The sequence below is a fragment of the Ischnura elegans genome, chromosome 10 (assembly GCF_921293095.1).
Source record: "Ischnura elegans chromosome 10, ioIscEleg1.1, whole genome shotgun sequence".
Taxonomy (NCBI): domain Eukaryota; kingdom Metazoa; phylum Arthropoda; class Insecta; order Odonata; family Coenagrionidae; genus Ischnura; species Ischnura elegans.
Window position 1 is genome coordinate 38442676 of NC_060255.1, and position 16328 is coordinate 38459003.

General features: G+C 38.0%; 1 protein-coding gene across 1 annotated transcript; it reads right to left on the bottom strand.

Annotated features, from left to right (window-relative positions):
• Positions 1-4342: 4342 nt before the first annotated feature.
• On the bottom strand, positions 4343-12732 carry LOC124166780 (pro-resilin-like). The gene is made up of 3 exons (XM_046544459.1): positions 12638-12732; positions 7777-8070; positions 4343-4978 (listed from the first exon to the last, which is right to left on the bottom strand). The coding sequence occupies exons 1-3, from the start codon at positions 12641-12643 to the stop codon at positions 4721-4723; spliced, it is 558 nt and encodes a 185-aa protein (XP_046400415.1). The 5' UTR covers positions 12644-12732; the 3' UTR covers positions 4343-4720.
• Positions 12733-16328: the final 3596 nt, after the last annotated feature.

Genomic DNA, 16328 nt, shown 5'->3' on the forward strand with positions numbered 1-16328 from the left:
AGAGGCGTATATAGATCCTCATTTCGGGGTAGAAATTTTCGGGACCTCATAGCCGGTATCACGTCAATACTTAAACGTCTATTTTGTAACCGCCATCTCGTAGCCGTGATAATTGGTAACTTTACAATACGTAACTGACTATTTCGTAAACGCGACATCGTATGAAGACGTTCCGTAACCGGATGTGATAAAATCAACTCATGGAGAGTTTGAGAAATATTAATACTCAAAGTACCAAGTATGAAACAGTAGCTTGAACTTGAGAATGTTAAAATGTTTTCCATCCTCTGAAACCGTTTTCGAGAGTTTTTAAACTTTAACATTGTCTGCTACGTTTATTGATGATGTTTTTGATCCGCTGAGGCCGAATTTGCAGTAATTTCATTTAAATATTTACAGTAAATTTTATACTATCAAATTATTTAAACAATCGAATCTTTATAAAATTACAATATTTTAAAACAGCTGTTTTTATATAGATGTATTTTTCAAGTTTTTTTTTTAATTTTTAACTTTACTTTAAAGATAGTTAACCTCCTACAGTAGTGTAACCATTTTATAGTGGCCATGTTGATGTATATAAGTTTGAGTACAAACAAGCAATATAAGTAGAAACAAGAGTTTAATTTACAAAAAATCTTAAAAGAATCGGCAGAAACAAGCTATTCATTTGACAGATAAGATAGAGGAAGGCCTAAAAAGGATTTTAGTGGAAGTTCAAATATGTAAATGTGTGGAGGGAGTGAGTTCAATAGAGAAGCTGCGCGGAAGAAAAACGAAAGTTATTTAGGGAAATTCTGGGAAAGGGCAGCATATTGTGACTATATTAAAGTATCAGTATCTCTAAACTATCATGTTTTACTCTTTATTCACATTTTTCTACCCGTATCTACCTCATTATTATCTGCCTCGCCATTAGAGCTCATGCGAGGAATAAGTAAGAGAATTTTTTAAATTCAATAACCTAAAATATATAAGAAGCCCAGTATATTTATTGATAGGCAGTAGACTACTGGGAAGGGTACGTTTTTAAAACTTCTACGATAGTGAGGTTTGTTTGCTTTTCATCCCGGCATAACCGTTGTAGGTTTGGGGTTACGGGTGCGTCGACGGCCTGGGTCATCAGCGCCACGCGCAATCTAATTTCATCATGATAATATATTAAATTCCAAATTATTTAACGAGGCAGCAGTTAAAGCTATGAAAATAAACAGTTTGTACATTAATTTTGATATGAATGGCCAGATTTTCAAATGAAAATTGTGACTCGGCTTAAACGATCAGGGTTATTGCCTAGAATATGAAGATTATAGCTTTTGCTATAGCGATAGAAAAAAATGGCTAAAAAATTCTTACGATTATGATCTTGTGAGAATGTGTCGGTTTCAATTAGAAACTGTGGAGCAATTAGCCTATGCGCTGTCTTCAATGGCCAGTCGTAAATCACATCAATCACGCGCATAACTCGTCATTTAAAGTTGATGACTCTGTTGGAACCTTGGCGGTTACTTTCTAAGACAATCAGCTCGACCGCATACAAGTCTGTAGTAATTAGGAATCTTGGAAAGTGGTACTGCTCTGTGAGATATTAACGAGTCGCAGTGAATGTTTTCTCTCGGGAATTTTCGGCTGATTGATACGATGCAAAGTTTCATTAGTAGGTATACAATACTAAGACTTGAATATAAGATAGTTTCCGACGTAATTCGTTGGAAGTTTTTTGTTATTTAGCATAATGAAAGCACATTTCCATTTCCACACTTCTTATTTTCTAACGACCCAATTTTCGGCACATAAAACATTTAATACTTTGAAAATGTCATTTTGCGCCGAAACCTGTAAGTAGAAAAAAAAGGAGTGTTGAAATAGACAAGTGCTTTCATTATGTTGAATGCTTAAGATTTGTATTTAATATCTTCTATTCCCAAACTAGTTGCTTTAGTTCCTTGGTAGTAGTCTTCCTTTGTCCTTTAATATCCCCCAATCCGGTACTTTTTCGGACTTTCTCAGGGACTTTCCCGTAGATTTTTCCCTCCATCGCATTTGATCGGTAATTACAGTCTAATTGCATGACGGGTGCTTTTTCTGTCTCAATGTGTTTCGCAGGTAATTTTATTCTCCTATTATTCGATGAATCTCGTTTTTCACCGTATCCGTCCATTTGATATTCATATTCCTCCTTCAGTATTTCTTTTCTTTTCTGATGATCTGTTGTTATAGTCAAGTATAAATAATATATTTACATTACCGTGCTGTGTTAGTAAATTAAGTTATGCTGCATTTGAAGTTGCTGCGTTTATCTTAAATTTAGTAGGTAGTTACTTTGGCACCGTCAAAGCGATGCTTATGAACACCTTCACTTGTTCATTTACCATTACCTGCCTATTTTCATCTGACTTTGTGATCAGTAGAAATGCCTGTTGAATAAACTTTTTATCCATTAGTTTTCATCCTTTAGTAGACTAAGGGGTTGTAAAAGATTGGTTTAGTTATGCGCAACGAAATGACGCAAATATCTAATGAAAATGTCAAAGGCTCGAGAAAACCCAGTGTTTGCGGGTGAATATATAGACTGCAGGGGCGCGGAATTATATAATGAAACGTGACTAACTTTTCGATAAAAAAAAGCACTTTTTAACGTATGTAGCAGTGAAATTACAGCCCCATTTTTCAATAGCTTTCATTTAAAATATGTGATGCATAAAAAATCAATAGTGGACTACTTTTAAAAATGCCATCGCGTATATCATTCCAGATGGCTGCTTTTGAGGGCTTAGGGACTTCTTTGCTGACGTTATCTTTCACAGAGTTTCAATAAACACATTTTAACTTTTCTCTATGCTCACTTTTGCACCGCACTGTTTATTTGTTTTGGTTTTTTCAGGCATTATAGGCTTTTAACTTGATTTGCGGCCTCTGATATATTTTAAGTCACATTTTTTATATCTTGTATTCCTTTGATATCGAGATTAAGTTTTTTTCGATGAAGTTTTGTTGCCAATTAAAGTTTCAATTCTTGAGCCTTCTAAGTTCTCAAAATGACATCGTGAACATAGTGCGCAGGGTACTCAACTGCCGAACTAAGACCCAAAAGTTTGGATAATTGTTAGGCGATCGAATTACGATTGACGCACAGAAACCGTTCAATTCCTATTTTATTTGCATACTATGTATCAATAGGGTGGCATTTAAACATATGTGGTATAAATTGTTTTGCTGTACATGTAACTGCGTTCTTTGCTATATAATTTTATTTGCATACCATCATAATTAAGATTCTTTTAAAACTACCGTCTAATACCTTTGGTTCAAATTATATCTAACGTATTATTTGAAAATGAACTGATTTAGACATAGATTCTCCAGAAATATCATGCATTGCTTCACAATAGCAAAAATATGCCTTTTCCTCAATTGCGTGATTAGCTGAAAAATTGTTTATTTTACCGTAGTAGGCTATTTTTTCTTGAATGTGAATTAGGATATAGCGGTAGAAAGTTGAGCGATGCAATTGTAATGGAATGAAACCGAAAACGGAGAAATATTGTATATAAGTGTATTATTACAAAAGAGCTTGGCTTCCGTAGTGTCTACACGGAAGACTTTAGCGGTTAGCTATTTATATTATTGATGTTACTTGCTTCACTTTTAATCATATCCATAGGTAAATTTGCAATTATTTCGAGTGAAGATATCGCTGCAACAAAGAATTACCTTTTACGCAGTGTTTTAAAAAGTTTCTCTATAATGAAAGGTTATTTTAAAAGTTTCCAAGGATAAATCGCTGTGTATGTTGAATAAGTATTCTTTTTTAATCCTCCGAATCATGGATTAGTACTCACAACTCAGTGTCATTTTAGGTATCTAATACTTTGAATTTTTACCCAGTTGTTTTATTTGCAGCTCTTTTAGAAACTAACTTTCAGCAAATATAGGTCCTGGTCAAAATGACGTCCATACACCACTTAGAGCTCTATTCTCTTATATCTATTGTGATGAAGATATCATCGACAAGAGATGATGGATTCCTTAGAAAAAAGAAATGATATTACAGGCTCGAGAAAATCTAGCGTTTTTATGAATTAGTTTAGTATCATACTCTATCCATAGTAATAATATCTATCCATGCGCAGTTCGTACAGAGCACTAATTAATTAGTACTTGACGAACAATGGAAAGCCGGCGACCATTTATTTGGATAGAATTTCTTGATCTCCAGCAATAGTTACTCTTCAGCAGGGAATAATTTTGTCTTGGAAACACGATAGCTGCGGTGATGAGGCTTGGATAATGTCGTGTACATTAAGTTGAGGTAATTGAGTTCAAATAATCATTAAAGAAATTATAATCACAAGAATTTTATTATTCTCTTCCATAAATGTCTTACATCACCTACACATATGGATATATATATTACAACCTTTGTACAATATTTGTACTCTTGCATAAATCAGATCATCGTTGTGTTAAGCAGCGCCCCGTGGAATCCTAGCAGTATTTAGGCGGGGGACCCTCAAGGACCAATCATGCAGCATACAACAAATTATATATTAAATAAAAATCGTCTAATCTCTTCTCCAAGAAGCGTAAATTTTCGGCACCGGATGGTTTGGTCGCCATCCTCCGTGCCTTTGGCATTTCAACCGGCCGGTTCGTCGTCCAAGGCATTTGAGGGCTCTTTAGTGCCCCGGGTAGGTCTGAGTTTGTCTTGGGGATGGGTTTAGTATCCGTTGTTCCTTCGGCCTCCAGCGGGACCCCTGCCGTATCCGCCGGCACCTCCGTTGCCGCCCTCGTATCTCACTTCGGGCATGTACCCCCTCTCGTCGGCAGTGTAGGTAACGATCTGCGTCCTACCGTCGGGGAGGAGGACGTGGTATTCGCCCTGGGCTCTTTCGCCTTCCCTCTGCTCCTTGTGGCCGAAGTTGTTGCCGGACTCGGGGTCGTTCACCTCGTACTCGAACTGGTAGCTGGCAGGCTCCTTTGTTGGGGAAGAATTCAGAAAAACGAATTTCAGTTAATTAATATGATAAAGAACAGGATAGAGATTATGAGAAGATCGCTACGTAAGAGTTTAAAGAAAAGGTTAGTGAAGAGTCTGATTTGGAGCGTAGCGTTTTACGGTGCGGAAATGTGGATGCTTAGGAAGGAGGACGACAGAAGACTGGAGGCGTTCGAGATGTGGGCGTGGAGAAGAATGGAGAAGGTGAAGTGGACGGAGAGGGGGAGTAACGACGAAGTGCTGGACATGGTGGGTGAGGAGAAGCAACTTCCAGATGAGATACGGAGGAGACAGAAGGTATGGATGGAAAGAGTACTTGGCGGGGAGGGGATGTTGAAAACAGTGAAAATGTTTGGTAAACTAAGGAGAGGAAGAATGATGCAAAAATCGCCTAAGATTTTCGTCGAGGATAATCTTGGGCGATCATGGCATTGTGAGAGGCTAGCTCTCATATCATCACTCGAGTCGCGGCAACAGGTATATCAGGTTTTTTCCATTTATTTTCTGTTTCGTTCCAGTCACAGTAGATATATGGCCATAGGATACGCTGTTATCTTTTGGTTTTCGGAGTAAAAGTGAAAAAAGGGAGCGTTTATCTTTGTCGCCATTAGTGTCTTCTCTTCTTTTAATCCTATGACCGTCGTCGCTCTGCTAAGAATTACGGGCTCAGATGTCTGTATGAGATAGTGTGGTGCATATCAGATTCATCGCGCCTGTTGGAGATTAATAGGGCTATGTTTATGAGCTTTTGATGCCGACTCGGCTGTTGAAGTCTCCAAAATATGAGTCCGGGCGACTTCGAAATCAGTCCATAGTTGGAAAAACTTACTGCGAAGGGAAATAATTTGTAATTGTACGATAATTCGTTGAAGTATCAATCAAAGAAAATTGTATTTAATTCATTCCATTCCTCATTGAAAAATCTTCTTCTCACAAACCTACTGGGAATGATATCATTCGGGAGTGATGGTCCTTGGTTACGAAGACTACCTTTACTGGAGTTAATTATTTTTTGTGCATCAACTTCATGTTTCTTTCATCTAGAAGGAACTATACTATATTGCGGAAGAAGGTAACTACTTCCTTCAGAGCAAGGAGTCTAAATGAGTACTATTTAATGCTTGCATAACGGTCACTTAGGCGATAATGGACTATCTAAGTTGCGCACTTATAGTGAACTTTCTCCACTTACTGTCGTTAGAGAGTTGATAATATGAGTTTTCTTATGACGAGTTCAAGCTAGCGGTCGAGGAGAAATGAGGTCTAATTTTGTGGAGTCTTTCCTAGAGAGAGTGAAAATAAAAAGGCTTTGAAGTAAGGAAGTGCTTTGAAAAGTTGGTGAAATAGATGAAGGGTGAAATGATTAGAGTTCTTACATTATCCCTCTAAGTTCCAGTGTATCGAATATGATACGCCTGATTTTTTTATCATTTCCTGATCTAAGAATGTGTCCAATTGCTGAGCGCCAATTGTATCGTATTCTAAACAATCTGCGCTTGAATATTTATTAAGCTTTTTTTCCGTATTCCTCTTGAATCTCAGGCTTGGTTGATGACGAAAAATTCCAGTTTTGGTGTTATACTTCAATGAATGGCGTTAGGAAAGAGAGGTACCTCTATTTTTGATATTATTTCATTAACAGGACCTTATGTAACATCAATACTATGAATGCAATATATCAATGCATTTTTTGTTTTTGCACAAAACTATTTTCTTGTAATTTTTGCATTATTTTTTTCACGTATAATGGGTTATGCAAGGGGTTACTTTCGCTACAATTACATCTTTTTTACGCGGATTATTATTTTTCAGTTCTATTTATGTATAAAGATGAGGCAAATGCAAATTTTCTGTGAAAAAATCACTTTCAGGCCTGAAGAGGTTATGGACTTAGTCATTGAGAAAAGTACGTAAAGGATTAAAACGGCCCTTAGGGTACTAGATAATAATATCCATCACCACCGCGATTCTAACATAGGCCATTGGGGTTGGAGTTCTGGAATATTGGCTTCTTACCCTGTCGGCCAGGGATCGAATCCCTCCGGTGGTAGAAATGTTTCATGGACTACCTGATCGCTGCTGTAGTGCTTTGTGGAGGGCACTTCAAGTATAGTACTCCGTCCGTCTGATGGGACATTTAGCCGTGGTCTACATTTCGTTAAGAGGAGGATAATTCCGAAACCGGGTTTCTCTACACCCTTCCCTCCATGCCCTTCCTTCATGGCGCTAATGATCTTAGCTATCTGTCGCATCCTCCATGTGCCATACCATACCTATACTATTTATCAGGGCTGGATCAAAGAGTTTTTTCAGGGGTGCAAAGATTAGTTTGCCGACCTCCTCCCCCGATCCTCCCATGCTCCCTCCCCCTCCCACCACTAAAATATAATACCACCGTAGACTACTTTTTTGAAATGTGTTTATACGCGCTATGCGAGATTTTAGTTGAAATTACGTACCGAATGTTTACTATTGAGACATTTTATTAATATTATTGTTCAATAATTTATAAATTAATATTGAAATAAAAAATTGTAAATATTGTAAAAAATTCCTCTACATCACGCTTGAATCTTCGGATTTTGATCATAAATTCATAATTATTGTTAAACGATTTAATTAGAAAAATCAAATATTTTTTTGACTTAGACTTTTCAAATTTTGCCACCCCTGAAATCTGCCGCCCGGGGCACGTTTCCCCTCTGCCCCTCCTTTGTTCCTGGCCTCCTGTTGGTATCCCTTTGAAAGACATCGAACGCCCTCCAAAGATCTCTTACCGCGTATGGGTCAGCGCCTCCGTTGCCTCCGGCATATCCACCGCCGGGGGCGCCGTACTGTGAGGACGGAGCGCCGTAGGACGAAGAGGGAGCCTTGGCACGTCCGCCTCCGTTGCCGTTGCGGTATCCGCCGCCGCCGCCGTTCCGTGATCCGCCTCCGAAACCAGAGGGTGCTCCGTACTGGCTGGAGGGGGCGTTGTAGTTGCCCGAAGGTGGGAGGTAGCTGTTTCCCGGCGCGGGAGGCTCAGGGAGGGCCAGGGCTGCGGCAGCCACAACGGCGAGGATCAACAGGGACTGCCAAAGAGAAAAAGAGTATGGTTAGATCGCGGTAAGGTTCAAGCTCAGAGGCTACCCTGAGTCAATGACGTAGCCAGGGAGGAGGTCCGGGGGGTCCGGACCACCCCCCCAAATATAAAAACACAATTATTTTCCTTCATAAAAGAAAACTAAATATTGAAATATCATGAATTTACGAAATATTTCTTTAGCAAATTAAGTTTTTTTCGATTTTTCGAAAGTGTTAAAATTAGTTTAAAAAACTCTACTTAGTATCCTGTTTTAAAAAAAATCCCCCCCTGCTTTTGGACCCCCCCGAACGAAATTCCTTGCTACGCCACTGCCCTGAGTGGTTTTCTTACTATCCCTCTAAGGCCCAGCATTCGTGTTACGTTATACCTGTCAAGTACACATGCACATTTAAAGTGGAGAGGTATACCTGTGCACAGGCTAGGCTAGAGCGCAGACACGATAGGGTAAACTGGAAGATTTTAGCTCAATTGAGAGATGGCGAGCATACAAGAAGATGATATCCATTTAAGGAGCTAGTCATAACTAACCTAAAAACTGTATAGGCGTGCCGGAGTGATTCTCACACACGCTCAGGTCTACACGGCTACGCTGCTTGAATTGAATTTCGGTTCTTCTCCGGTCACCTGTGCCGTTTGGCATGCAGTGGCTGGCACTTATTCTCCGGTTTATCTGTAAAACTGTAGAGGTAAACCTCACCGGTGTACTGGAAGGCGTGTGCCGAGCCCTAGTGCTGCAGGCCGATACACCGGCTTTTACTTCTCAGGCGAAAAGTTCTACGAGCCGAAATATCGGTTATGAGTTTCTTGAAATTAATAATTATGCAAAAAATAAAATTTGGATAAAAAATAGGATTAATTTTACAGTTCAAAAATTATATAATGATATAAAAAACTTGTTTATAAACAAAAAAATTTCGTTTCAAAATGTTTTTCTCGAAGATGTTACGTTAATTATTATACCTTCTGTACTTCTTGCCACTGCCTTTCCAAGAAGGAGGCACCATGAGGATTAAATGGCTTTAAGACCTAATTCGTTTCAGTCATATGAAATATTCAGCCATTATCCGTGAAATAATAGATATGGGTCTCCTAGATATGTATTGCGAGGAGTGCGCAATAAGTTTTCTTTGTTAATATTGGCAAATGTTGTTTTTAAGTAGCAAAAAATATTCTTAGATTACTATTTATAAAATGTGTATCTTTGGTAGCATCATTTTTATGAACGCATATGTCTATTCCGGCCAAGCATGGCTCTCCGGTATGGCAGTGAATAATACTGTTCTAAGCCTGGTGGCCTAGTGCTTGGCTAATGATCCAACGGTCCTGGTATCAATCCCCCGATGAACCCTTTGGACGCCCTCAAGCTAAATTCCTCGATATGCGAGTTGGAAAAGGGAATAGAACTAACCATCCTACCTTGAATGTGAAATTCATAACCCTGTGGACCGGGGTGAACTCTATCCTTACCTAAGCTAAGGGGTAGAAGCACAGCGTGAGTAAATAAAGCCGATGTGAGAGTTAATTTTGCCTTTCTTAATGTCGCATATCTACTTCGGGATTTTCTTCATCATGCTATCTTTATGGTGCATGAAATTCACGAGAAAAAGCCTATAATAATCACGATTCAAAAGGGAGCATACGGGAACTGCATGGCTTAAAGAATATTGCGCGCAACCGGTTTATGGCGTGATGTTTTAAATGAGATTTTTTTCATAGTAAAGCATCCAGTTTTGAGGAATTGAGACTGATGTTTTTTTTGCTACAGATGTGTTTTTTGTGGAGCTTGTTGCCTCAACCCTAAATATTTCCCGGTTTTAGAGAGAGCAGAGGTCACCGTCATTTTTGAGCGCGTCGGAGTCCACTTTCCTTGAATGACGAATCGTTTTTTCTCATCATCTTCGCGTGATTCATGGCGGGGCAAGCTGGCGTTGCATGAGCGGTTAATGGCCACTGCAGGAGGCAGTATCGCCCTCGCCTTTTTGTTGGCCGACAACTTGCACCGTACTTGTCTCAAATATAAACATTCTTTCGCTTGTTTATCGAAATTATTTTCTCCATTAATTTTTTTTTCGTGTGCTCTTAATACTTACGTAAATGTTAAAGCATGACATGTACTAAAAAAGTGTTGCGAAAGCTACATGAAGGAAAAAATAAAAGGAGCGAATTAAAAAAAACTCGGCCTATCGATCGCCCCGTGGCATTTTAAGTGCTGAAATATGGGCATTAGTTTTTAAATTTAATCAGTGAAGCGGAAAGAGATCTTCTTTATTGGTAATGAGTAAAAAATACTATTTATCGCTCCATTGCGTATAAAGTGAATTGTAATCTTTGATATTCTCCACAAAAAGTTCGTAGCGTTTTAGTGAGTGAGTTGCACGCAAATTTGAATGTGGCATTGGTTCTAAGATCTCTTTGGGTATTAGGTCCCCTGAAATAGATTTACTTTAGCGTATCGGACAGATTATTCATTTTAGAAGTTTAGTTATGTTCCATAATTCTGTTAGTTCAATATTTTACCGTATTGAATTTATCTCTTGAACTACATCGTGCCAATTGTTGTGAGTGATACTGCTAATAAAATTACTTTATTGGTGCTTTAAAAAAATTAATGTAAGAATTTTCCGTTTTTTTGCGAGGTTTTAAAAAGTGATTATGAAAAAATGAAACAGTCGCAGATCAAGATTGAAGTCGATTAAATTTGCGAAATTAATAAGATTATTTGCTTCAAAAATTATCTTTCGATATATATCTCAATGAACTGAAAATGCTACTCCGACATTCGTCAAGAAAATCCCATCCCCTGCCTCGAGAGGAGGTATTTTGTATTTTACTTTAAGAAAACGGTGAGTTTAGAGAAAAAAGTACCCTGAAGCTGGTAGAATTGACTGATTTTGATCGGATTTAGACTCTAGAAAACGTTGATCTATTTGGTCTGGTCGGAGAAAATTTCCCAATTTAAAATAGCAATTATTCCTGATACGCAATATTCTATAGGTTTTAGACTTTAAGTCTAGGTTGTCTTTCTTTTGGGGTGATGCCCATGCGTGCTAGGTTTGCAAAGTCCATGCCCATCCCCAGAGAAACGATTTTAACGGTGCAAGACTTCAGTGTATTCAAAGTGACTAAAAGGGGTGCTCTTCTCGTGGTAGTATAAAATAGAACTGTTATCTCAGATCCATATCTAGACTTGCGCTCCGTTGTTCTCGGAAAAAATAGGGTTAAAGGGCTGGGCTGGATATCGATCTGAGGCAGAATAAAGGTAACGACGATTATTGTGGCTGCCCTTGTGGATATGAATGATTTCAGGTCCAACTCAGTGGAACTCAGAACTATATGGTCAATTAGATTAAAGATTTGTACTACTGCTTAAGGGGAAAAATCGGACTCACCTATTTATGAATAGGTTTTAAAGGGGGCGTCTATAGTTGAAGATTTAATATTAGATTTTTTGTACAATGCCCGTTGGTATGGTAAGCACTTATCCATGGCAACCAGCTATTATCGCACGAAGCCTCGGGGAAAAGTTTCGTACGGGACACCCTAGGCAGTAATGTAGTTCCTGACTCTGATGTATTGTCCAGATTGTATTGTCCATTGTTCCTAACCCTGATTGTTTTTTTAAAAAAGCTTGATGATCTCTTATTATTATTTCATAGGAGTTATATGGAAAATACATTTTTCGAAAGGCTGGATTTGAGCATAAGAATTATAGTGTCTATAAAAACTAAACATGTTAGGCATTTAAGTTTATCGAAGCTATCAAGAAAATTCAAACAAAAATTTGTGCTCGGTTAGCAGAGAAATAGGGTTTCAGAAAGATTAAGTGCTTTTCCGGCGAATTGACTGCGTGAAGAGTTCTCGGGATCGCCACCGGGTCAGGAACTTCATTAGTGCCGACGTTTCAATGTCCGACTCGGCCAAAGTCCTCAAATCCCAGCCGCCGTCCTCAAAGCCCTGAGGGTGATGGCCGAGTCGGATATTGAAACGTCGGCAGTAGTGTAGTTCCTGATCTGGTGGCGATCCCGAGAAATCTTCACGCAAACAGGGTTTAAATTTCTGGAAAGGTTACGAACCTAGATCCAGATTAGATGAAGAGGATAGAAGTTGAAAAAAATTCACTAATATCCATTTTTATGTCGTTGTTTTGGAAGTTACTCGAAAGTTTTGAAGTTTTTTTTTGAAAGTCTGGCTTTGAATAAAAGGATTATGTTGTTTTTCAGAACTAAAGACGTTGGGCACGCTAAGATATCAAGAAAATTAAAAAAGATGTTTTGTACTCGGTCAGCAGAGAAATTGGGTTTAGGTCACGGAAAGATTATGAACCCAGTACCAGATCAGTTGAAGAGGATAGCGCCAGAGAAAAGAATTGCGTTTTCTATCACGTCGAAAGAAGTTGGGCTCTTTAGTTTGTGGAAACCATCGAGAAGATTAAAATAAAAATTTTGTTCTTGGTCAACGGAGAAATAGGATTTTAAGTACTGGGAAGGCTATGAACCGAGATCCTGATCAGTTGAAGACGGGAGCGTTGAACAAGAAAATTCACTAATGCTCACCTTCATGACGTCGGTTTGGAAGTTAGCTGCTACAGCCTTTGCTGCTGCTGTTTGTAGGGTGCTCTACTGCTCTCTGTGGCTGTACCGTAGAGATGAGAGAGTGGTGAGTGATGTCCAAGCAAGCGCAGCCAACCCTTTATATATGCATCCGAGGAGGATTCGCCAATCCCCCACCCCAGATGTTGGGATTCCGATCGGCAAGGGACGAAAAGAGAGGGGATGGTAGAAGAAGGGGTCTCATCTTCTTTCCCTCCCCTCGTGAGGATGGGCTTTGGCGGTGGAAGGGGGCGGGAAAACCTTTGAAGGAAGTCTATGGAGAGTTGGAGGGAAAAGGTGCAGTCCAGAAGGAGGGCAAACAAGAGGAAAATATATGTTGCCAGGAAAGTTTTTAAGGTGCGAGAAAAAAATTTTGAGTCATAATCGTGAAAATTTCAAGATCTGCTCCTCTAATTGTCCTTTATTGTTACTGCCAAATTTATAGGATTTTCCTGCTATATTTTTTGGGAGTTCCATTGGAAATTTTGCATTTTTAATCACGCTCTTATGGCGATGCTTTTGGTAATCATGAAAGTCTCAAGATTAGTTCTACTAAGTATTCTTCATTGTTGAAGATTAATATATATATAGGCTTTTATTGCTATATTTTCTGGGATTCCATTTGAAATTTTCCTTTTTTATACAGGTTCTTGTGATGATTCTTGTCTAAAAACAGGCTAACTGTTCTAAAATGCGATAATATAAACATGTTTTTTTTGACAAAAAACTGATTAGTTCGACTGACTGACTAATTATTCTTTAAGATTAATGTAGATATAACTTTAGAAATGAAGGTGCGAGAAACGAAGTATAAGTCATAAACATGAAAATTTCAATATCTGTTCTTCTAATTGTTTTTAATGATTTGACGCTCATATTAATAGAATTTTCCTGCTATATTTTCTGGGAGTTCCATTTGAAATTTTGCATTTTTAATCACGCCCTTAAGGCTTATGCTTTTGATAATCATGAGAATCTCAAGATTAGTTCTAGTAATTATTCTTCATCGTTGAAGGATAAATATATAGGCTTTTCTTGCTATATTTCCTGGTTAGTCTTTTTAAAATTTTGCACATTTTTACTGTCTTTTATGGCGATGCTTGTCCTGATCACGGGAGAATTATTCTTAAATGCGACAATATATACGTATCTTTGGCAAAAAAGCTGATGTGTTATTACTACTCGTCAAGATTCATGCATATATAATGAAGGAATTATGATGTGAGAAGTATAAGGTATTAACGTGAAAATTTCAAGATTTGTTCTTCTAATTTTTCTTTATTGTTGACGGTCTTACTAATAGGGTTATCCAGCTATATTTTCTTAAAGTTTCATTTGAAAATTTTCATTTTTGTACATATTATTATGGCGATCCTTGTCTAAGGAATAGTAAATTGTTCATAGATTCTGTAATATAGTCATACCTTTTTGACAAACAACCGATGTTTGCTATTCGTTTAAAATTCTGTCGATATAAATTTAGGATTTATATTGCCAGGAGAGATTTTAAAATGCGAGAAACGAAGTATAAGAAATGTGATTTTCTTGCCATATTTTATGGGAGTTCCGTCTGATATTTTGCATAATATAAATGCAATAGTATATTCGTGTGTTTTTGACAAAAAACTGATTTGTTCGTAATTATTTAAGATTCATGTAGGTAGATACAAATTTAGGAATTGAGGTACGAGAAAGAAAGTGTAAGTCACAATCGTGAAAATTACAGGATCTGTCATTCTAATTGTTCTTCGTTGTTGCGGGCAAATGAATAGGATTTTCTTACTATTTTTTTTGGAGTTCCGTTTAAAAGTTTGTATTTTCATACGGATTCTTTTGGCTACCTATGCTTGTCCAAGAACGGGTAAATTGTTCTTAACTGCCATAATATTTAACGCCTTTTTGACAAAAAACTGATTTTTGATTATTCGTTAATATTCATGTTGATATAAATTTAGGATTGCCTTTGGACTACTTTTTGAGTTTTTAGCAAATGACTACTGTGGCTGAAGTCAATCAGATTAGATACTGCTTGCATTATCTCATGCAAGAATGAAAAACTATATCATTGTAAGTGTTTACAGTTATCTCTAGATTTTTTGCTTATGTTAGATCGTCGTTATTGAGGAAACTTAATATGCCTTTGTTTTACCTTTTTTCCACCATTTAATTTTAATTGTATTGCTGCATGTTTTTTACAAAAAAATGGGGAACCAATAGCTGCAATTACTTTCCAAACGTAACGCACGCACGCATGTATGAATGAAAAGCAAAATTCTTTTAATGTACGTAAATATCTAGATTTTTGCTTATGTTAGAACGGCATAATAGACAAAACTCTATATGCTTTCGTTTTACCTTTTTCCACCATTTATTTTTAATGCTTTTTCGAATAGGTTTTTTTGTACAAAAACGGAGGACCAACTGATGATATTAATTTACAAGTGTAGCATTCACTATCTCATTTATGAATGAAACTTTAAATCTTTTTTAATACTTACGGGTATCGCTGGATTTTTTCACTTATTTCTAAACAGCGTTATCGACTAAACACGAAATATGGTTTAATTTAACCGTTTCACATTTTTTATTTTAAATGTATTTTTGCATAGCTTTTTTAATAAAAAATGAGGGGAATAATCGCTGGTTTTACTTTCGAGCGTAACGCTTTCCTCCTCGGTGGTGTACCCCCTTAAGCCGGTTGGTCGTTTGGTTTAGGAGGATGGGTTGGCGGCGTGCAATACATCTCTCGCATCAGTGTGGGAACCGGCCGCGCCTTTTACTCTTCCTCGATCCAGATGAGACGGTTTGCGCAACCGGAGGACTCGTTCCAGTGTGTGTGTTAGTAGGAGTACGTTATGGTGGGAGAGGTATCGTGGGGAAAGGAGGGTGCAGAGGGGTTGGGGGTATAGAGAGAGAGAGAGAGGTGCTCGCGTTCTGCACCCACACTCTTTGGAGAGCGCGAGGTCAAGAGAGAGAAAAAAAAGAGCGACGGGTCCGCGAAGCAGAAGACTCTCGTGGATGCGCATCCCATTCTTCTTCTTCTTCTCGAGCCCAGTCGCTTTTTCCCCCCTCGCGATGCTAGGGAATGCAAATCTGCTGCAGTTTGCCCTGCTTCCGCGACGTGAAGCCCTCATTACACCTGCTGCCATCGCTGAAAGGGAGCTTTATTGATGAATAAACGCATAAATCGCACTGTGGGCTGAAATTGAAAAATGCTGTCCAAAACCTAAAAATGTTTTTTTTGAGTATTAAAATTAAAACTTTGCGCAATTGTTGTCAATGAATTATTGCATGTTTCAATACGATTCCTTTTTCAAAATTTATATTTTTTAACAAGTTACATGGCCTTAAAGTCGAATAATTTTCGCCAGAATTTCCCGCGTTGAATTTTTTTTTTTCGAAATTCACCATGTTAAAACTAATGGCACACCATTCGTAGTAGCCTAGTAGTAACAACCATTCACAATATTACTAATCAGTTCCTTATTGTCAATTCTCGTTTACTTCTTGCGTGCGGGTAAGGAAAATGATTGGCTGCCTTAGATTTTCTTACCCTCGCGCAAACCCGAGAGAAGTTCATTTTATTCTCCGGGAAAGTTAAGCCATGTAAAATCATACGTTACGTTCGTTACGGAGGATTCCGTGGTTATTAAAT

Excerpts from the sequence above, each read along its gene's own strand:
- LOC124166780 (XM_046544459.1), bottom strand. Across the intron at positions 4,979-7,776 it reads GAGGCGCTGACCCATACGCG|GAGCCTGCCAGCTACCAGTT; the intron begins GTAAGAGATCTT and ends TCCCCAACAAAG.